Consider the following 24185-nt stretch of genomic DNA (forward strand, 5'->3'; position numbering starts at 1 on the left):
CCTTCGTCGCTGAGCAGACAGTTAGTTGTGCACTGCTTGTTACTGAACCATGTTCATTTGTTGCTGTGCATGTGAAAAGTCCTGAATCTTCAGGAAAAGTTTCTGCAATTACAAGGGTACATATCTCTTCTGGAAATAAACAGAAAAATAAACTGCATCATAAACTATTTAAAGTACCATGTAATGTATTTGCATTGCATGTTAGAAGGACACCAGAAAGTGCTCCTTATACAAAGAAACGCTGAGAGAACAGCAGAAGAGCTTCCAACATAAATGGCTTTAATGAAAATCACTTTGTATCTAAAACAAGAAAATTTAGCAAGCTGAGTTTTCAAAAGGGGCCTGTCTTGAACAGTAATTTTGCAATCGTAAGTCTGTGCAGTCATTTTACACACCCAGTATCTTCATTTTTATGCAGGATAGTACTAATCCATACAAATCAATGTATTGGTTTCCATATACAATTAATACTCGCAAGCTCTTTTTGGGTCTCTAAATAACACCACCCATATGAATGTCACGTCATGCCTTCTTTCCCTGAAATTTTCTGTATTTAATGCAACATTTCAGATCAAATCCCATTCCCAGTAAAACCAGAAAGTATTTTGTCATCCCTTCCAATTAACTTTCCTGTATAAACTGACCAGAATGAAAAACTCTGGATGGATAAATACACCCTTTATGCAGAGTTTGGGAAGATAATTTCTGTCTCTGCCTGCACAGCAGTGAGAATGGATAAATTGAAAATATAGGACAAAACAGCATCCCTAGAAACTCTTCAGAATGCTGAGACAGAGACATATTCTGTGGCTGTTTGAAATCTGTTCATTCTACTTTGATATGCCATAGTATATGCTTTGATTATACCAGGGCCTCAGTCAGAAAACTTGTATGAAGGCTGGACTGTTCATTTTTCAGGTGGGGTCTCACAGTAAAGTTTTCTAAATTAATTCCATCCATTTATAATGGGCATATTTAATTATTTAGGCATATTTTTTCCAGATTCTTCAAAGAAGTCACTTTATTTTATCTCTACTTGTAATGGTATTCTAATCTTTTTAAAAATTCACAATACAGCTAACCTAAATAATCCTAGTATTTACACAACATACCTAGATAATTTTAGACCTGGACAATGTTACATCGTGGGTTTCCTTAATTAATTAGAAGTTTCTTTCGCTTATGCTTATTTTCTAGTCTCAAAACCAAATCAGAGAAGTTTTATAGAATTGAGTTTAAAAAAAAAAAAAGCATTTTGGACATTTACATGGAATCCCACATATTATCACAAAATCAATGGAATATAGCTAATAAAAACAAACTGAAAAGTGAGGAAAAATATTTCAGACTCTAATAACTTTCACATGAAAATTATTCTGTAGAAGAGGTTCAGTAAGGTAAGCTTCACTTCTTTTAGTTCAAAGAAGAAAAACATTTTCTAATAGTTCTTTTTTTTTCTTTCCTAATTTTCATAGTAGGCAGACTACTATCTCATTTAGACAGTTAACAAAAAAGTTATGGAATTTTTCCAATTATAAATGACAATGTATCCAAAAACTTCCTGTACTGGAAATGGGCTAAAAATGAATGACTAACTAAAGATTTGGCACAGAGTTGTTTTTCAGACAGCAGAACATGGGGGGGGGGGGGTTGGCAACACAAACCAGTCATTTTGTGTAGCTGCAAGAGGCATGTCTGGTAATACTGTAGCACGTTGGATCTTATCTGACCCAGATGAAGATTAATGACTCATGAAAGGTCTTATCAGGAAAGTAATGGGTAACACAAGCTAGTTTTTGAACTACTGAGATCAGCTTTTTTCAGAGTCTTGGTGTGTCATAAGCAGTTGAAGCCATATTGTTAAACACACGTGCGTATTCCTGGATTGAACTGACTCTGGGGATGCAATATGATACATGCAGCATACTAGTTTCCTGTTCATTTAACAGCAGAATTCTGAAAGCTGGGTATTTCAGGACTGAAAAAGAAAAATCACTCTCACCATGCTGAGAACTGCTGTTTGAATGAGGGCAAAGGTACTACAAAATATAACAACCAGCAGAATTCCTATTTTCCAAACAGCAAAGCTAATTAATGCATAATGTTCTTTCCGGTTTTTAAGTATGTAAAATGATTACATGAGAAGAGCTGATCTTCATTCTTCAGTGATAAAAGAATTCTAATGGATTCTGCCACGATGTGGTTTGTTTACTGAAGCAGTATATTTGAAAACTATGCATGGTAAATTGCAGTAATCCTTGTAAAAGAAACTGAAAGTAAATTAGTGACAAAAATAATCAGAGTTTAAAACTCGATCTTCTCAGCCACACGAGCAAACTACAACACATTTGTGATCAATCATGAGAAAACTGGCTAAACTGAAAACATAAAAAAACCTGAGAACTAATCAAAATGCAGCTTGGGCAAAAAGCATGTGCGAGCAAAACATTGACATTGTCTTTATTCATTTTGCTCCCCCCAAACCAAGAATCACTGACCTCAACATAAGCTAAAAGGCTTACTACTGTGGAAGGCATAGAAATAAAATACTAGTTTGACAAAAGAAATGTTCTTTAAAGATTTCCATAACACACTCTGGATGCCTAGCACTCTGAGTATTTTTCTAGCTTTACATCCTGCCTTATGTAATTATTTTTCTTTCTCTTACTGTACTAAGTAGAATCTGATGATTTGAAGTAAATAATGTTTGTTCTACTTCCCGGCAATCATCAGCTGACAAATAATTTCATCACAAAAATACGTTCCAGAAAGCAGCTCTGAAATGCTGTTCTCAGGCCTTAAAACATATTTAACACTTGACTAAAGGAATACAAAAGCATTCTGTTCACTGAAACATGTAAAATGCTTAGGCATGCAAGTACTTGACTATTTTGTCAGTTATTTAGAAAGAAAGATTACATTTTACAGAGTAATCCTTTCCCTTTATGGTTCATGAATCCATTAGGAAGAATAAACTTTGGTAAGACAGAAAACTGTTGCACTTTAACAAATTTCATCACTGGCAGCGTGTTTACTTCAGAATGTTTCTGTGTATTACATTAGTGGTAGAGTAATTATATCTGCATCTTCATCTCCAGATGCGATTATCTTCCTCCACTGTAATGCACATACAGTCTTGGGAAAAAAGTACGGTCTTTTGGTAGTGGTTGTTCATTATGATGCAATGGACAGAGCTATTTCTATAGATGTAGGTTCAAAGCCGTAAGTTTCCTGCTACACAAAGAGAGCGGGTAGTCACAGTGGTGGTTTCCTGGTACAAATCCAACCAAACACAACCCTGCCATCTTGTAGACAATGGCTCTCTTATTCTCCCTCTTGTTCCCCTAGTCATCAGATGTTTAACTACAGTTTAACGGCAAAGCAATACACCCATCAGGTAACTTCTTCTCATTTAGGTATCTGTGCATCTTTTATATAAAGAGAACAGGGAAGTGTGAAAATAGAGAAGAACTGCATATTCAGAGCAGCATAATAGATGGTAGTATTGCAGACCTGTAGATGCCTTAACTTGCAATAACACAATGAAAAAAGTATTTAATTTACCTGTTTCTGATGATCGCTATTGTACACGCCTTTACCCAGTCAGGCAGCAGTTCTGGCTTATTTAATAGGCTTTATGCCACTCAAGAAATGAAGACAAGTTTTTAAAAGATATACAGAACTGACTGTGTTTGAAGATACCTCAAACAGCACTTACAAAATACTGAGAAGAAAACTGAACAACAGCAAATGTGATTGTGGGCAATTTAGTGCAGTTTTAGGGTACAGAACCTAGGTTACAGCATATGTAATCAATCCTCAAGACAGCTGCTATCTAGGCAGTTCAGGTACAATAAATAGGAATACTGCTATGGCAGCATGGACTTTAGTCCCTAAAGCAGTGTTCAAGTTTGAGGAGAAATTAAAGCCCTTTATCAGGGTCAAGGAAAAGTTTATGCTAAAGCTCACACTAAGGCAGTTATGATGCTGTAGATGCCTAAGCCAGCTAGTTTGAAGTTGCCAGGTGTGTACATCTAAGCTGAAATCAACGTATTCAGCAACGTAACTGTGATGATTAATGTACCCCAATAAGCTTTAATTGTTTACAATTGAAGAGGAATAGCAGCATTTTTTTTTTTTTTTAATCACATAATACAAAAAAGATCAGAGGTTTACTTTGAATTTGGAAGCATCAACAAGCAAGGACAGTTGTAGCAGTCAGACTTAAGATGGGGTCACTGACAGGACCGGAATTCTGTAGGCACCTTGGGAGTGCAGAGTACAATTGAAAATGTAATTGACAAGCAACAGAGCATAGGTTGATCGGACCACCTTTAATGAAGGATAATTTTAGCTTATTTTCAGTTTTTCTCTTCATTTGGCATCTTGAGCTATAGCTCATTGGAGATTACTCTCTTCAAGCCCTTCTTTGCTGCTCAGCGGTGAGAGAGGGAGCCAGACTCTCAGTCATAATTCTTTTGTTTTCACTAAAAAATGCAAGGATCCAACATGCATGCTGACCTACTGCAGTTTCTGTGTTTTGAATTTCATTAGCTATCAGAAAGCTGATTTTCCTGGTGTAGGGAGGCAGTAAGAATTTCTGTAACATTTGCTATATATTTTCAGTTTCAAACATTATGCAGAAATGGGGGAGGGGATTTCTAAGGGAGTTACTTACTAGAGTTGAAACCTCTGGAACACAGCAGCCAAACAGGGAACAAACAAGAAAGCACAATCCAAGAGAAGTGATGACTATCTTTTGAGATGTTTTTGGTGAACATACACAGTATTGTGCTTAGAAAAAAAAGCATGTATATGTGGCAATTCCCTGGCAATTTAAGAAAAATTACTTCATATAGTTTTCTTCTTACATGCCATTAGACAATTGTTTTAATGTAATTCAATACAGTTTGTGGCTGCCTCCAGACAGCTGAGTAATGGTCAAAATATCAACAGCTGGCAAATGACTCCATGGGATTTTTCATTCTCAGGCAGCCTGTTCTTTGAAGGATTCAATCAGTATAAAGTCAAAACGTCCAAGAAAGAAGTACAGAGCAGGTAATTTGACAAACTGTGATGTTGGCTTTAAGTAATCTGACTAGCTATTAATTCACAAAGCAGTCTGGAGAGATTTGTGATGCAAACTGATTTCTGTCTAGACAGAAAAAGGAGTGCAAAACACATTAGGGTAGATAGAATGTACCCAAAAAAAAGTAGCCAAAAAAACCCTGTGCTTCTTAATTTCTTACCTGTGTGAGTTCATGGAACATTTTTCTTTTAAATCATTAGTACTGACCCAGCAAAGGATAACCAATGTTTTTGAGCACTATAAAGTGTTTATTGACAGTTGGACTTTAGTTGACAACCAGCAATTAAAGTCACACTACAACTTGTTACAATTTATATAAAATTCCATGGAAGTTGTACACTTGGAAAAATTTTGAGAAATCATGTCCATCTTTCAAAATTCCGAATACTTATCTAGCATAGGCATGTTGGTTTCCCTATCAGTCTTGCACACATATTCACCATCTGCACTGAATAGCAGTTGTGTGTTTGCTTATGAACAACTTTCTCTGCAGGTATTATTTTGTCTGGCTTCTCAGAGTATGAATTGCATCACAAGCCAGTGCTCTACCTATTATGTTTCTGGTACCCACCCAGCTTCCTACTGTAGAAATTTTAAGTTCCTTCATGACATCCTAAAAACCAGTGTTACTTATTACCAGTATTACTACTAATACACAGAACACTGCTCATCATTTATGCCAAAAGGAAATATTTACATTTTGCCCAAACATATTTACATTCCCTTTGCATGCACAGAGTCGATTCCTACACAAATAAGCCAATAAGTGTACTGTCATTAATTTTAGTGGAGAGTAAGACACTGCACATTAGGGCTTAGTAGGAACTGATACACTGATGCACAAATCTTACAGGGATAGTACTTAGCGCAGTGAATCCAGGGAGAACAAAACACCAAACTGAAACTCTTTCATAGGTTTTGGGTAGCAGGAAGGTGTTTATAAATATTACAACAGAATTACAAGCAGGGAAAAAAAAAAGACAGACTGCTGTCAGGCATTCACTACTGTTATGTCTATTAAACCACAACAATACAGATACCAAAATAGTATTTTGAGATGCCTTCCTGCTCTTGCATTGCCACCTACCTTGAAAGTGGTATGAGATACCTTGATATTAAATAACTTTTCTGTACCTGTGAAAACTCAAGAAATGCACCCTTCATGTAAGGATCCATTCCCTAGTACTCTTTAGAAGGCTTCATGTATCTTCTCCCACGGTCTGCAAGCTAACCAGACATGGGAAGGAGAGCATTCAGCACCATCAACATGATGGTGCAGGTATGTGAGAGGGCTGGCAAAGTGATGAACTTTTTGGACTCAGAATCCCACCTTCTATTTCCCATTTCAGTTAATAGCTATGAAAGGAAATTTTTAGGTTTGTGAATTATCATGAATATTCTTACTTATTCCACAGTAATATCTGTCAGACAGGCTATATGACCCTTGCAACTAACAATACTGAAAATTACTTAGTTGTCCATGAAAAAAAATCTAGCAAGAGGCATAATACACGATTTCCTTTGTACTCAACTATTTACACAATGGAATTTGAACCTTTTGTCTCAAGCAAAAAAGTGCTTCTCCTTTCTACTACATAACACTGCATTCCTACTCTAAAATATTTTGTTCATCTAGCACTATACACATTATGTTGCCTAAAGAGGGTGAAGGGGTAAAAAAAGATTACCAAAAATAAGCAAACATTATTCATGATTGTGAGTTTTGACAGAACAGTTTCAAATTAGATATTAAAAAGAAAAACCCTAAGATATGCTAGTAAATTTAGACTTCCTAGAAACTTTTGTGTGAAGTTTCAGTCCCTTCAGATACTTTCTATCATGTTAAGGAAGAGAGTGAATGCAGTTCAAGTGATTCCGTAGAAAAGAAGCTTCTAGTAACAGTGAGCTAGATATACTAGGTATCAGTCTCGTAGCATTGGTAGATTCAATCTAGAAAAGATGTTACTACTTGGACAGAAAATAAGTTTCTCTGGGAAGGGGAAAAAGGTCAACCCATTGACCTGATTTTTTTTTTTTTTTTTAAAGTTATCAAGAAAACAGCTAAGTTGGGAGACTTATTTTGTGATATATATTACAGGAGGATGTTCCAAGAAAGATACAGAATTGAACATATTCCAACACAAATCTATTCTCCTTATTTCTTTTCATATCCAAAGGCTTGATATGATATTGAAACTCTCCTCAAACTGTTTTGTACTGTAACTTACAATTTTTAAACCTTAAAGTTTGGGTTATAATTATAAACTACCATTATCCATTGTTAGCACTGGGACATGTTTTAATTCCTCATTAGAGGTTAATTTGGTTTTCCAGCACTCTTCATTCCTTCACATAGCTCACATTTCAAGCCTCCATGAATCAAATCATTCAATCACATGTATTCTGGGTATCAGCTGTTACTAGAGGTGACGATGCTGCACACCACAATTAATAATATTAACTGTCAGGATAGAGCATGCATGTGTGTGAGCATGTGCACACAAGTGTGTGTGTGTGTATGTATATGTATGATGGTCATGAAGTAAAATAGGTATATAATGATTTTGTGAAGCATTAAGAAAATTAGTGAATAACTGGCAAAGAAAAGCAGAAGCTTTTTCCCTCTTCACCTCCTCTCTTTTCCATGAAAGCTAAGAGAAAGCTGCATTTCTCCTAGGATTAACCCTTCACTGCTTTTTCCTAGTCCATATCCTCATAGCCACACTGCTACTTTACAAACATCACTCAGCTGCTAAGTCTGTTCTCCCTGCAGTCAAAGACTGCCAATGTGACCCCTCAAAGTTTAAAACAACCCCCCGTTGGTAAGGTCCTTCAGTTCAGAGACACTCTTTAGGAATATCCAGGTCTTAGACAGAAAACTTTTCTGTTTTACCTTTCTACTTCATAATTAAAACTCTCTCCAAATTCAAGCATATTCAAGCCCAACCAGCCACTCTCTTAAAGCAAGGCTCAGACCGTATCACTGTCTTCTCTTCTACATGTTGTTTGCCTTAAAAAGAACAAACATTCTCAGACTTTCAGCATCCACTTACTATTCAAGAAACTACCACAGCATATAATGATGTGTAATGGGAAAATGAAGCAGCCAGAGAAAACCTGTAGTTGGAAGAACACTTTTTGCTTGCTGAAATCTAGGACTTTCATCTTGCGAATAGACTAGAAAAATTCAATGTGCCCTTGTTTTTGAGGATCAGCTTTTACTTGCATTTAAGACACTTCACATCTGCCAAGCTAGACTGGCAAAACTAGCATTTAGTGGTTGGGTGTTATGAAACTCTTATGAGTACAATTTGGGTAATGGAATTTTGTAGGATTTGTTCTTTTTTCCTCAGTAGCATGCAAATTGCTCATTTTCTGAGAATGAAGATTGCTTCGAAGTTTAAGCTGTGAGACTCTCCTTGCTGGTCTAAATGGAATTTACTGTTTAACTAATAAAGGAATTGATGTAAAGGACAGTGTAGAGTATGGAAGGTGTGATAAAGAAACATTGTCTTTAAGGGGGTTTCATATTACCAAGGCTCAGCAGAAACTTTTCTATTTATGGCTTCAGTACAAACTCAAAGAGTTTCAGTACAAAATCAAGAGATTATTTTTTCATATGATTCTTACCCGGTTCAGTTGCAGATCGTGGCTCTGCGTATCACATCATAAGGAGGGGAAACAAACAAGAAAAATGGTATTAGAGATTACATTAATAAACAACAGTATACTGAATGGATATATTATACTGAAACACTGTAGACAAGTACAAAATCTGTGCAGACACATTGCAGAATAAGGAAGACTTAAATTGTCTGTTGGTAGCAGTAGTTCAATTATTACTTCTAGCAATTATAATCACTGAATTGTGAGGAAGAGAGGACTTTATCCAAAACTCAGTACTGACAGACTAATTTCATGATCTTTCCTCACCCCGTATCAAAAGTAGCCACTTCAGATTATTGCCTTACTTTTTTGGAGAATTCTGAAGTCTGGAGCATCTTGAATTTCAACGCCCTGTCGAAACCACTTAACATGAATGGGAGGGGGTCCTCTGACCCTGCATTCCAATACCACGACTTGTCCCTCAGATGCTATGGAGTTTTGTAGCTCCTGAAATATAACAATCACAATTCAAATGAACCGGGAGCATTTTACATTCTTAAAAACAGTCTTCTTCCCTTTGTATTTCAACTTTGTTTTATTGTGTCATTACATTTTTGCAATAGACATTTTCTGTGAGCTGTATTTTCACTCTGATCAAATATATATCAGCTATATAGTTAAAAATGACTGAATAGGTTATTTTCAAATACATTCTTAATACGACCAAAGACAGAAAAGGTGTAGAAGTATTTAATTCCTTAGACCATCACAAGCAGATAGCTGCAGTCTGACCTTTCATTTACCCTTCTTCCACAAAGTGAAATGAAAATTCTGCAACTAGCTACACATTGATTGACTTGGTCCTGAGAGAGCAGCTGTGCTGCTTTCAGGTCAACCTCTAGAATGTGGAGTTGCTTTTCCTCTGAGCAAAATTAGATAACACAAGTATGATCAGGATATATTAGCTTGTGTATAGATAGCTTCTGAGACAGTATTATGGCTGTAATAAATTCTTATATACATCTGAAAAAATTCAGGAAGAGTCTAAACCTTTGATGAAGCACTACAGTGAGAGAGAAGCAACACTACTTTAAGTAACAGAACGGACAGGAGACAGCCACTATTTTTGCCTTTGTTATCTATCTTAAGATTATAAATCAAAGAGTCTTTTTAACTGTACTGGCTGTCTCATTCCCTTTCCAGTTTATTAATAAAGTTTTAGGCCTTGATGCAGCAGAGCATTTGAAGTTAGGTCTAAGATCAGAGTTATCCCTAGTTACTATTCATAGATCTCTAGTTAATCAAGTACATAAGAATTTTGTTACACGGAAACCTAAAAGTCTTTGGGTTGTTCCCTGAAGTTTGCATAGAAAGAAATTCGCGTCAGGAAGCTGGATAAGTATATTTTTTGTTGTTCATATCTGGTTCATTTCTTCTGTAATTAAAGTTGGTTTGGTTTGGTATGTCCCAACTGGCTTAAGTCAGTTAATATTGGATTTCAGGGACAAGACATATGAGGATTGGGAAGGAACAGTGGAGTTTTGATTGCTTTGGTAGTTTCTGAAAGAGGGCTGGATTTCTCCTGTTTTCCACTCTTCCTAGGAAGTTGCCTGCCGCCCTACCTTGCAGTAACCACATTCTCTAATCCCTTGCACCCCCACTGTTCAATCTCCTGTGATACCTGCAGTATCAGTGCAGAATTATGAGGGATAGAATCAGACCTTTCCTGACACAAGAAAGGGATATGATGGAGCCAGGCTAGACAGTCGTGGAGAACAGGGCTTACTCTTACTTATCTCTAGGCAAAACTACTTGCTGTTCCATATTAGCTTTTAGTCAACTGTTTTTCTGAAGTAATAACCAGAAATACCTTCTTGTCTTCATTTTGACTTCAACAAATGGTGACTAAATAATAGTTACTGCAATGGAAATGATGCTCTGAAGGCAAAATGAAAATCATATTTTCGATTAAAGTTGTATTTTAGAGATTAGGGAAATATGCTGTCCTTCTTTTTGCTGTTACCTAATTCCCAGCTCTAAAGTTTCATTTGGGATGAATGTGAAGGTAAATATTGACCTAAATAATTACTTAAGAATTACTGAATAAAAGTTTCCCTTCTAGCGAGTCCATGCCTAACATTTTACAAGACATCCCAATGAAGAATAACTGAACTGCTTTCTTTACTAACATACCTGCATGGATTTTTTCCTAAAACAGAGTAAAAAAGCCTGTGTTCTTTGTTCTTGTCGGTAGATAAATTATTGTAAACGAGGCTTTATCAGGACTATGATGTGTAATTGATGCCTACCTCGTTTTATTTTACAAAGATTTCTCAGTGGAGGACAGTCGTGGGCATAAAACAAACACATACAGAATATTCATGTAATTCCACTAGTGACTTTAATAGGGTAGAAGGCATAAGAACTTCATTGTTGCAGTGGAAAAGTATTTTCTTAGGAAAACTGTAAAAGTTTTAACATGATCAAACATTCTTGCATCAGGATATATCATCTTGTTAGTTCCTTCTGGACTATAGGAGTATGATATAAAAATGATGGATAAAACATACCTTTGTAAAAATGGGTGCAGAATAGATAGGCTTAGGTCCATCCACACGGTGCAGGTATGAAGTAGGGCTTTGAACCTGCAAAGCAATGCAACAATGCTATAAAATTGAAAGAATATTGGTTTCGATAATATGGCCTGCATATATCTATGCAATAATGCAAACTCTCAAATGTACAGTCTTATTATGGTGTTCTTATCCTAGCAGGCTTCTTGAGTGACACCACTATTTCACATCTGTTATATTTCTGAAATCAAAATGCAAGCTTTAAAGGCTTCTACATTTCCCATGAGAATTTTGTATCCAACTGTCTTTGCCTTGAAGTATTTTGAGAGTTTGACTCCTGTTAATATCATTCAAGTCAGTCCTTTGCACTGAAGCATTTTTGCCTCTCCTGTTATTACATCCCTTGACTGATGTAGTACTAAATAAATCCAGGTACCTAAAAGCTTATCAAAGTTAGCCAAAGGAAGGGAAAGGAATTTACCATGTACAGCCTAACAGAGATTTTTATTTTATTTGTATTTTATGATTTATATGAAAACTCTAAGTCATCCACAGTGGCATTAAAACTTATTATAAGCTAATGAACATTGATTTTCTACATTTAACTTCTAGACAGTAAAATTTAATTTTCTCTAAAAGGCCCAGAGAAATTACAGCAATAGTTAATTTAATAACAAAATTTAAAACTTTTGCTAAAAAATATTGTAGGCATTCATTTGTATTACATTCTTTTGGAATTGGACCAAGTCACTATTAAGTGATATACTCTGTAATTTTCATCATCACCAGATCTGTCAGCTGCTCACATGCTGTGTTGATACACACTGTGTAAGAATCCATATGTATATTTACTTTTATGCCCCATTTACTAGCTATAGACTTAATTTTTTTAAATCGTCATTCTTAATATAATAATGTAAGTTTATAGTACAATAATATAATTCCTCAAAATGACAGAGTTTTTCAGGACTTACTTACAAACTTTGAAATCAAAATTAAAATACTTTTACTAATTTAAAAATTGGTGTCTAAAAATACCTGCTGACTGGGCACAGAGATAGGTTGAATTACAGCTGTGGTGACTCCAGACTTCGGTGTAGAAGATCCTATAGTCAAGGAAACAGAGGTGGTTTTCTTTTGGGCCCTGAAAAAAAAAAGAAAACAGCAAGGACTTTATAAGATCTGAAATCAGAATATGTTAGTTTGTAACTGATAAGCCACCTTGTATTTTCTACATCTTTAAATATGTCCTTATCACCTGAAAAGATCAACATGGGAGGAAGCTTGAGTAGAACACAATCTTTGGCTAATTTACACTTTCACACCCAATAAAAAGTACTGATTTAAGATACAAACTAAAATGTATTTTGTTTCTTTAATTGTAGGTCTCTGCATGTTTTTTTGGAGGCACAGGGCTGGGTGATTACAAATGAAGATTTGGTTAACTTAAAGTTACTCCTGAATATGAAAAGTTGATAAAAACAGAAGAGTTGTCAGGATAGGGCCAGACTTCTCTGACAGAACAAGCACATTAATACAATCTACAGTTACAATACTACACATTTATATCACATGAGAGAAGGAGAAAGCTATGACATACACAAATATACCCCAGATGCTTATTCAGATCTAAAACTACCAAAGATTTTCCAGTGCCCCTTATTACGAACATTTGCACAGCATTGGTTCTACTTTGCACACTTACTGTGGCATAGCTCCAGATTTTGATTTGAAAATTAAACTTTCACTCTCTGAATCTGTGGAACTGGCACCTGGAAAAGAAAGTATTTTCAATAATCTCATATCCTTTTACTGGTTTATTTAATGTTTACATTCCAAAGAAAAAACTGTGCTACTTTTGCATTTCGCTTCAAGAGTTGAGAACTCTCTGTAATAAACTACTGCAGTTTTTCTTATCTGATAAAAGATTGTAACTATGTACTTTAGACAGTTACAGAAATAATAACCATGCCAATTTAATTGCAAACTGTTTTCCCTAGGCTTTTAGCTGTCTTCCTTCATATTGAAGCAAATATGGCCAAAAAAGAAAAAAAAATGCTGACTACTACTACTCTACTGGAAATGTATAATTTTATTTACTTGAATGTTAAAGCTTAAGCAAACATATGGCTTATATACAGATAACAAATCTTCAACCTTAAGTAAGAGCAACTCAGTATAGCAAGACATTTTCAGACTAAACTTGCTACCCACGATCTCCACAGTTCAGACTATTTATATTAACCTGTACATAACATTTACATACTGGTATTTCTTGCCAGTGGAAGTCTTGATATAATGTATGTGTTTGGCAGTATCCTGAACTCACTTAAAGAAAAAAATATGAAGGCATTTATTCCCTTTGTCTTAATTTTTCCTAACAACTAGTACTTCACACAACATTTATTCTAGACGTTTATGCAGTACATACTCCTCCTCAAAGGATTTGTGCATACATATGTATAGCTGTATTTGTAATACAAATCATAAGCAATTCATAATCAATATTCCTAGTATAGTGTAGACTGATTCCAATGAAACAAAGCTTGGACTGAGGCACCCAAGTACCCTATTTATTTACAAAGTTTAGACTACAAAAATCAAAGCAACAAGTAGCACAGAAAAGGTAAGAAGAGAGAAGCAATGCCAAGTGAGCAAAGTGGGTCTACATGAAAGTATTTCTCTTGAACAAAGGATAACCAGGTCTTGTGTGGCTGGGCCTGCTGCACAGAAAAAAGTATGAGGCATCAGTGTCATCAAGACTATTAATGTACAAAGCAATGCTTGTGTGACAATCTGGTTTCCTTAAAGATCGTAGAGAAGGAGCTAACGACATGTACAATTCTCTGTCTTTCAAAGTTACATGTTGTAAAACTTCAAGATAGCACTTCCACATAGTAAGACTTTGCCAGATCTCAAAAAAGAATTTGTTTTATTCACTGTATCTCTCTACCTACCTGTTGCTTCTGGTATTATAACTTCACACAATATTATATATTTGTACTATACCTGGGTAGTTCTGAAATCATGCTTACTTCTGTAAAGAAAAGTCTTACTAGAATCCGTAAGATTCAGAAAAATCTTAGGGATTTTGCTATTATATCCCAATGTGGGGTAACAAAGTTCTGAGAATAAAAAACATAATGAAAGAAACCCAATAAATGCACATCTGTCATGATTTAACTAATTTATAGTGAAAAGTTTATTGCTTTGTTAATCAAAAGCTATTTAATAATTTTGGTATGGTATTATTCAGATTTGTTATGAATATTTCTTATATTAATTTGTTTATGCTTTCAATTAACCATTTAAATTAATTTTAATGAGTTACAAAACTGGTAGAAGAATACATATTACCAAAATGTCTGAAAGATGCATGAAATAAAACAAAAATCAGTATTCAATTAATATAATCATGCCTAAAATACAGTCCTCCACTAAAAAACTAATTTAATAATTTTACTTATGGTCAAGTCATTAACTTTCCTCAGAGAAAATAATACTTGAATTATGACTAATTTTCAAGTCAAGAAATATTTTGACAATTACTAGCAGTTGATTCTGGAGAAAACCAGTATGACTGACTTTTAACCTGACTTAAAGTCAGTGTACCAAATATGAAGAATTATAATACATTTACTCATGACTGAAGAAGACTCATTTGGGGCAGCCACATTTAATTGCACTGGGAAGAAGTTCAGAACTGAGACAGGGATTACTGCTATCATGAAAATCATTATTGGTACCATCAGCCAAATCTTTGATTTACAGAAGGTACTACGTAAAAGCTAACCATATGCCAAAAGCTCTGCTTGTTCCTCCTTTTCCATTCTTTATCTTACTTGTACCCTAAATAAATAGCAATCTACCCAATGATTCTTGGGACATTCCTTGAAATACCTGAATTAATATGATGTGATGTTCAAAATGTGTTGCATTAAAGGGAAACAGAGGAACACCATAAAAATACCACCAAAGCAAATGTAATCTTAACATACAGAACCAAAAGTAAACTTCAGCTTAGTTATCTTTTCCTGTATGTGTCAAGTATCTTATTATTTCACTTCTTACCTTCAATGAATATTTCAGCTGATGTACTATCTGAACCAATGGAATTTGAAGCCAGGCAAGTATAGCGTCCAGTATCGTCTTCAAAGGCTTCTGCTATAATCAGTGAATGAAGTCCTCCACTTCCAGAACGGATCTGAATGTCAGGGGTATTCTGGAGTTCTTTTCCTTCACAGAACCATCTGCAGCCCACACACATTTAGAAAGAGAAAGAAAAAAAAGAACATAAAAGATTGGTTCAGGCTCATCGCATGCAAGAAGACATTACACTCTGCTGCAAAAATCTAAATTGCTACTGAAATCAGCACATGGTGCTTTGAAGTGTTTAATGGCATGCACAAAGAAATAACTTGCTGGAATAAACTTTGTTTAAAAGGCAGTGAGACATTTCTGAATGCTAAGAAAATCATACGCACCTACAATTTAAAGCTATTCCCTGTTGTGTTTTGGTAGAATTAATGCTTTCTGCATATCTTATGTACTGTCTTGCTTTGACACAGTCTAATCCATTTCAATTTAACTTGCTACTCCCTTCTTTCTAATACTTACTGATTCTCCACACAGGATGTTTGATTTTTGTCTATCATGCCCAGTCAACCTAATATAATCCCATGGTACAGGTTCCATATTGCTAAACTTTAAATAGGTTTACTCCTGCCTCAGATCAGGAACATAAACTGGTTTTCTAGACCTGGATTTTTATATATATATAAAATACACATTCCACTACCAAAAAGGTATGCCCCAACAAAAGGACTGGGTTTAGGTACAGGCAAAACACTTATCATCTGGGGTGACTTACTACTAGGTAAAAGCACAGCCTATTTTGTTTATGTTGGGTCAATCAAGCATTTTCCAGTGCAGGCTACCTGAAGAGCTAGTCCATGTTCTCAGCGCACATTGTTTCCATGAAGGTACCAGCTCCCATCTTTTTTCTGTTTGATTCCCTCATATCAGCTAGTCCTATTCTCATAGGCTACTCCCCGATTTATCCATATCTCTAGCAGCGCAGCAAGTATGAGAAGTGGATAATACTTTTTTTTACAGGGGCTGCTATGCATTTTTGCAAGGGATGGTAGATTGGTGAGTCACTAAAGGAAAATCATTAGGGAACGGCCTTCCTTCCATTCTCAAATTTTCACTATGTCGTGAAAAGAAATTTTGCCAAGTCTTTCTGAGCTCCAGCCCTACAAACTCACTCTTTATCCCTCTTCCTTCCCTTCCTCTCACCCCATAATCCTAACCTGTGCTTTTCCATGTTCTCCCTCTGCCCTGCTTTCCCTCTTCTACCTCTGCCACCCCAAAATTCAAATCTTGCTGTGGTGAGGATAAAGACAAAATGAGTAATTCTTGACAGCAAGCTTCAAAAGTGATCTTTCATTCTCTTCCCCCCATACTTTTAGTTTCCTACTGTAGTAAGAATTTTTTTTTAAAATAAATAAATATAACCACAGAAATTTATGAAGAGTCAATTCAAATTAAAAGATGATAGTATTTTCAAAAATAGTTTTAAAGACTTAAAATCTGCCACCAAAAGAATTTATATTTTTCCTTTAGTTTGTGCATGTTTATGAGAGAATTTTTGCAGTTACATTCCAGTAATACTTCAGAATTAAACTTTTTTTTTTTCTCCTTCCTATCAGATGACTTTCCCCTGCCCAAACAAAGTAACCCCAAGGAGTTAGAGAACCCCCCTACCTATTTAAGTAAAGCATGCAACACTACAGGATGACAGATACCACACAATAACAATCAGTGAGGAGTCTTTAGAAATGAACTGCCTCAATTTTATTGTTCTTTTTTCTTATTAGTAAACTACATATAATTAACAGAAATAAAAAATATGTTACAAAACTTTCTTTTGAAAATATTAGATTGTAAAACTTGAAATTCCATGCTTATTTCAGAATGCAGAGTTAAGAAACCTAACAGATTTACACATAAGACAATCCCCCTTAATAACACCCAGAACTGTGGGCAAGCCCTCTGTGTTTATGAACAATAGACCTTTTATTCCTGAAGGCAAAAAATGTTGATAGTGGCATTAAAACCATATGTAATTGTCTTCTGTAATTAAAAGACTAACAAGTTCCTTTTCTGTCTTCTGTTGTGCCCAGACAGTGCACACAGAAAGTATCATTTTTGGAACGAACTAACAAACTTCCATTTGTTTACTCAGTGGACCCCTTTGGCCTACTTTTACAACTATTGGGCTTGGAGACAAATCTATTCTGTCAGCTCGACTGCCAAAATTAACATTTCTCTTCCCCTTCTTCCCCTCCTTTCCTCTCTTGTCACAAGTCCTCCCTTCTCCCGGTGTGAGGACCTCTGCTACTATTTCTACTTATTAGACCTTCAGAGTCCTAACCTCTGTGCAGACTTTCCTAAGTTACATTTTAAACGATATGCACAAGAGAGAGGTTAATTCAATTTCTAGACAATCACAGACAAAAGCCTGTAATATGAGGCTCTACTTAACCATTAGTTCTATTTTTCTTTCCTTTCCAGAAACATCCTGCAAAGGAAAAACTCTCCTTCAAGCCTAATTATTTTCTCAGATAGATCCTGTTTTAGTTTCATGCAAATTGTATGGCTTTCTACTGTCTCCCAAATTCCATGCTGACAAAATATTTAAGAAACTGTGATAAGCATATGAACCTAAAATAAAAAATCCATTTATATTTTTTTTTGTCAGATGACGTTTAATAAGCAAACTGTTTTCTTAGGAGGACAAGTTCTTACACTGTCCCTTGATTCATGCATAGACACAGTCAGCCTCAAGTAGTGGGAGCTATTCCTCAACACTGGTTGGGACTGGGACACATTGCACCACATCAGTGACATACCACTGAAAAGGCGTCCTGACCTGCTACATCAGACACTGTCTGCCACAGAGAAAAACACATAAGTAAGCAATTCAATATAAAATTACCTCAGCTATCATTAAGGTGATGTTTGATGAATGGGAAACAGGCCTGGTGTTGGACTGCACTGTTTATTGCGGAAAGAAGAATTCACCTTCGCAACGGGCAAGAGCAGAGTTATCTGAAGTGCAGAATACTGGAATAGACTTAGTTATATTCTCTTTCCTTTTCTAATTGTATTTTTTTTCTCTTGTCTATCTACATGGTGATAGAAGGAGAGGATTAATTAATGTGAATTTGTTTTGGAGATTACATCAAAATCAAGTGAATTAGAAAATACTCAGCTGAAATACTTATCCTGCAATAACTTGGTAGTCACCAGTTCAATTCAAGAGAGTTTGTGAATTAAAAAAAGGGCCATTTAATAAAACTAAATGAAGTATTATTTGCACAAACACAGACTGAGTTTTAGTTTTCCATTTTTTATATAGTATGGGCTATTATAGAGCACAAAACTGCTATCTGCAGGCCCCACCAGCCTTACAGCCCTTACACTTGGAATAGTCATGGTAAGAGGATTTTCTGCTCCTAAGGACTGAAAAAGATTCAAAGACAAATCTTTGAAGCATTCTCTTTCTACAGAGGGATCACCAAAGCAAGCAACAAACCACTATCAAAGGGAGACTGAGCCAAAGAAACCAGAAGGACTCATGGCTAGACACAGAAAACCAGCCACAAAGCAAGTCTTACAAGAAAATTCCAGCTTTACGCTAACTAGGGCAGTATTAACTCACGTCCAGTCTATTCCAGCCTACTGATCCTCTTGGGGATAAGAGGATTATTATCTAGCTGTGAGAAGGCAATAATGCTTCTGGAGAGCCAAAAAACCCCCAACCAAACCAAAACCAAAAGACACAGAGAGTAACACAGAGGAACACACACACCGCAGATGCTTTGCGAAAAAGAGAATTCCCTGTATAGAGAACATTGGCTTAAAAATACATCTATTTCATGGGTTCTGGATACTGAAAGTACAAAAATGATCTACTCATTTCCGTATCCCTTTGTTGTAGGTTCTCAATATAAAGCGTGGAGATAGAAACAAAACAGGCAGAGAGACCAACAAAAGGTTTTGCTTATGTGTGTACACTTCAGTCCACAGAACTACTCAAGCTAGGTGCATTCCTCCAGGCATGCTAGCATTCATGCAAATTTGTAGAGAACTGTGCCCTTGAAAGAGAACAGAAACTACTGTAATGATGTCAAATAAAGGCTGGCAAAAAAAAAAAAATAAAAGGAATATACATTTTATGTAACTGGAATTAATTTTATTAGTCATTAAGTATCTTGCCAAATTTCAAATTACACTGAATTTCTCTGTTCTTTCCTACTTTCTTCTTCATTCTTTTTCCACCGTTTCTCTTCCTGCCTGCATTTCCACTGTACCACTCTTCGCCTTGCCTTTTCTCCAACTATGCATAGTTTTCATCTACGTTGTATCTACTGTATGTTAAAACGATAGCAATTAAGTATTTAATGCAGACACTGAAACACAATCACTAGACTGGAAAGTCAATACTCCAAGGAAGCAAACCAGAGGTATTTTGGTAGCAGGGGAACAATGGTTAAGATACTCGCTTTTCATGCTTCAAAGCCTACTTTGCTTTTCCACTGGCTACATTATCGTATGAGGGCAAAACTAGAACAGCAAACAAAAAAGGACAGTCAGATGCCAGGTGAGCAGCAGTTCATGCACACTGACATCAAGTAGCAATTCACACAATATGTCTTTCTTTTTCACTCTTCTTTTCTTTATGCCCTCACAACCCTCCATGCCTGGAAATACATATGAGCACGTGTGTCTGGGATTTTAATGACTGTGAACAAAATATAAACAGAGTTGAACAGTACACTGACTGAGTAAGCACCAGGGCCTTAAGAAAAACAGTTCAAGGTTCTCTCTAATGCATAATCCTGCTGGAACTTGTGTTTTTTGAGAGTCACTGAGGAATAGAGCGGTTTTCCTTTCTGCACACTCTTAAAAGTTAATTTAAAATGGCAGCTGAAGTGAAACTCTAAGATATAGCCTTAGGGAAGAATTATAATAGGGAACTCTGACCACTACAAAAAGTGCAGAGAGATAAGTTGCAAATTAAAAAGTAATTTTATCCTTAGTGGTGTTAAGTATGTCCAGCAAGAAAAGTTAAAATTAAATACTCTGACGTTTCTGCGCGGGCAGAGTCAGCGTTTCCATCACAATACTGTGTAATTTCCATTTTGTTTTTTCTCCATTCCAGTTAAGCAGTCCAACACTTCCAGAATGTAAAACATTACTACTTAAGGAATTTAACCTGATTTTTAAAAGAAATCAACTTAGCCATATAAGATTTAGAGTACACTGCAGTAATCAGATTATTCAGATGCTTATATTCTTTGCACACTGCTCCATTTTTGTGCAACTCGCAATGCAATATTTTTATGCCTTATATACAATTTCACTATTTGTACAAGCAATTCATAAAAGAGTCACCAATAACAACATACATACTTTAAATATTTATATTTTGTAATCTTAAAAGAAAATGAAGATCTGAATATAGATGCTGGTGCTTTGCCTGAACCTCCAGTTCAGCAATTAAAAAATGGCTCTATATGATGAAAACCACAGAAGCCAATTTTATAATAAAAAGTGTGTTACGTTATAAACAGTATACATTATATATTTATTCAGAATTTAACTAATTCTTCAGGTGTTGCACAGTGTTCTCCAAGCTCTCACAAATTTCAGTGAGGGCTTCACATCCAGCTGAGTAAATTGCATGATTAAGTATTTGGGGTCAAAACTGCCTTCTCAAAGTGTAAAAAAAAAAAAAAAAAAGGCAAAAGAATAACAAAATGGCTGTATTTTCAAGACACTCATCAACATTACAGCCCGCCATTTCCTACAAGTTAATTCTGCTCCCCTGAAGCCGGGCTTTGCATCATGCTCTGTGCAAGGACGCAAAAAGGAGGGGGTACGGAAGGTAACAGATGTGACCAGCTGAGCTGTGGGCTACAAAGCTTCCAAGAACAGTGAGCAATGGCCTCTGTCGCTGTTAGCACGCTGCGGTAACTCCAAAGACCTTTTTCTTTTGGCTTATTCCTGCCATTAGGAAAATCCCTTCCCTACATTCTTGTGTAGGTTTTCCAAGTCTTTTTCTGTTCGCTTTACCTATGGGACAAGGATTCTGCTCTGCTTCAGCATTTCGGCTGGGGAAATAAACTGAAAGTTAGTTTGAGCTTTTGACAGCTCCAGACAAGATATTCAGAGTTACAGCAGAGATCCTGCTTGTAGTTCATATCATTCTCTCTGGGTACTGCAATGTTCTATAGCCTTACATAGATGTGTACAGTTAATTACAAAAGAAAAACAGTATTGCCAGACTTGATTAAAAACTAATTGTTCTGTCTTTAAAGTCACAGGATTAGCTTAAAAGTTCTTAAATTTTTAAGATTGTATCTTGTCTCTGTATTTGCAGTTGTTGGCCTCACTTTATAGCTTTTAAGTACAGAAGCTTTGAAAAAATATATTTATGATGGAGGCTTTTAATTACCTGGATGATAGAGATTCACACAAGAAAACACAAAATTGATGCTAGAAAGTATGAAAATTGAACAAAACACTGCGCAACGCAAAGATTTACAATTGCCTAACTTGCCATACACCAAATCTTTTAGGGAACACTTTTTTTTACTTTTTAGTTTAAGAGAATTTTAAATCATTTGCTTGACAGTTACCTTTGCTGATTTTGCATTTCTCTGGCAGTGGTATAATGCATGCCACTGCTTTCAACTCTGATATTGCTAAACTATTCTTAGGCATATTAAGAATTTTTGCCACAAAATGTATTTTTCTGAAGTTACTGAACTTACTGAAATTTACTCCTACTACAAATTTACCATTGAGGCAACTACCTCCTATTTCCCAAAGCCCTTCTGCTTTACCTCAGCTTTTTGCTGCAAGCTATTTTTAATGGAGCACCCTAGTCAAAATAATTGTGCGCATTATGAGATGAGCTAAATGAGTAAAGATATTTGCAATAGTGACTATATGTCTGGGTAAATCTCCATTGAATTAAAGGTTCAGGACAAATATGTCCTGAAATACAAATCGTTATTTTTTTTATTATTTTTTTTCTTAAAGGAATGCTTACAGCTCTGTTTAGATTCATACTTTTTTTTTGAGAGAGAGTCTTAAAGATGTGGCCTTAGTGTGGGAGAAGAATAAACAGTAATTTAAATAAATAAATTGGGTTTTTTTACATTTATCATCATTTGACTATGTACTATGGAAAATTATAGAGAAGAATGAGTTAATGAAACAAAACCATTCTAATTTAGTAAAATTGCATTGTTATAAATAGCACGTCTCTGTGTTAATCCTGCATTCTTATAAAAACCTAGAAGATATGCTTGATGTGATGCAGTAATGAAATATCTGGATGTAGAGGAAAAAATGGTGAGATTTAAAGAATAAAACTGAATTATATTCCATGCCTATAACAAAGAAGTTTAATGCTATTTTTTTCTTTATAGAAACCAGAGATAATATATCATATAGAAAAGAGGTACCTGTTGTATGACTTATTTGGTTATGTAATCCAAAGCTATTTATTTGTGATTAATAAACATCTCTGTCATAACAGGTTGTGCAAGAGGTTAAGGTAATGTTCACTACTGGCTACTCACTTCTCGCAGGAGTAACTTTTTTAAAAACTGGATATGTTTACTATTTTTTTTTTAGAACTCTGATTATAAGAAAATATCTAAATATTTAACAGAAGAACAACAAAAAGCATCTAGCAACTTTCCTGTTGAACTGGCTTCAAAGCCTCATAGGTACATTTATGACATACAGCAAAGAAACCAGGGAAGTGACTCTTGTTGTTGACAGTACTGTGGTGTTGGGGCAAATGATATTTCACAAATGCATCCAAAGGTATCCAAATGAGATACCACATTTCAGGTAATCCTGTTTCATCATGCAGAACAAAGACATCTGTGCAGCTGTATTTATTCAGTAAGAACAGCGAGGAGATCATATTTCTTTAACTGGCCAAAGAAGCAGTCAATATTAAAGGAAAAATCTGTATGTTTTCTTCTCTAACCAGAATGAACGAATATCGTATGCTTATAAAGAAATTTCTTCTAAAAAAATATTGCTTGTGTTACAGTCAACCTACCTCATATCCTATTTTGATTTACCTTTGCCCTTTGCCCCAAAAGGTTTATCTTTTTTCCTTATCTTTGTCCATCAGCAAAACACAAAGTACCTTATTACTCTTGATCCTAACTGCACGTTTTCTGAAGACGAGCATTGACCAGGTGTAGGTGTAACCCACAGATTTCACAAACAGTTTCAGAAACCTTACACAGAACTTTCTTTTCTGTATTTGGGCACAAGCCCGCGCTATAAATGTGTCACTTTCAGAAGCAGCAATTTAACTGACAAATAGATGTGGGTAGATAATCCAGTTTATTCTATATTTGGGTAATCATCAGATCAAGAAAGACAGAAAATACTGTGCAATTTAAGGACCAATTATGTAGTGCAAACTGCAAACCACCTTTTACAACAAGCGCGTCGATTATTTGCCACACATACCGCTAGTTATTTAAAAATAACAATGCCTTCTCATTTGATTGAGTAACTTCTCTAACTAGTGAATTTGGGCATATATAAATTTATAAATTGTGTGTCCATGTTCATATATGTAAATAAAAAGCACGAATAAAAAAACAAGAATAATTTATATGCAATTTAAGATACTAAAGTTTCCATACTTTTATCCGTAAGACATTTTTGAGGGCTGTTGGACTCATTGGATAAGTGGTACTGTACTGCGGGTTAATTTAATGAGATTCTTTATAGCAGCCATTTCCTTCAAAAAATTCAGAAATCTTATTGCGGAACAAGTGATTAACAATATTTAATGTAACCATTTC

At 35.4% G+C, this 24185-nt stretch overlaps 1 protein-coding gene across 1 annotated transcript in view; it reads right to left on the reverse strand.

Moving 5' to 3' along the window:
• The window catches only part of PALLD (palladin, cytoskeletal associated protein), a 215739-nt gene that overhangs the window by 122549 nt on the left and 69005 nt on the right, over nt 1-24185 (reverse strand). The window contains exons 3-9 of the mRNA XM_009330709.1: nt 15340-15518; nt 12974-13040; nt 12307-12412; nt 11266-11340; nt 9061-9202; nt 8720-8743; nt 12-129 (exon numbers count right to left, since the gene is read on the reverse strand). Coding sequence (XP_009328984.1) covers nt 12-129; nt 8720-8743; nt 9061-9202; nt 11266-11340; nt 12307-12412; nt 12974-13040; nt 15340-15518 — 711 coding nt within the window. The remainder of the gene's footprint in view (nt 1-11; nt 130-8719; nt 8744-9060; nt 9203-11265; nt 11341-12306; nt 12413-12973; nt 13041-15339; nt 15519-24185) is intronic.

Source organism: Pygoscelis adeliae, unplaced genomic scaffold, assembly GCF_000699105.1.
Source record: "Pygoscelis adeliae isolate BGI_AS28 unplaced genomic scaffold, ASM69910v1 Scaffold167, whole genome shotgun sequence".
NCBI classification, from domain to species: Eukaryota; Metazoa; Chordata; class Aves; order Sphenisciformes; family Spheniscidae; genus Pygoscelis; species Pygoscelis adeliae.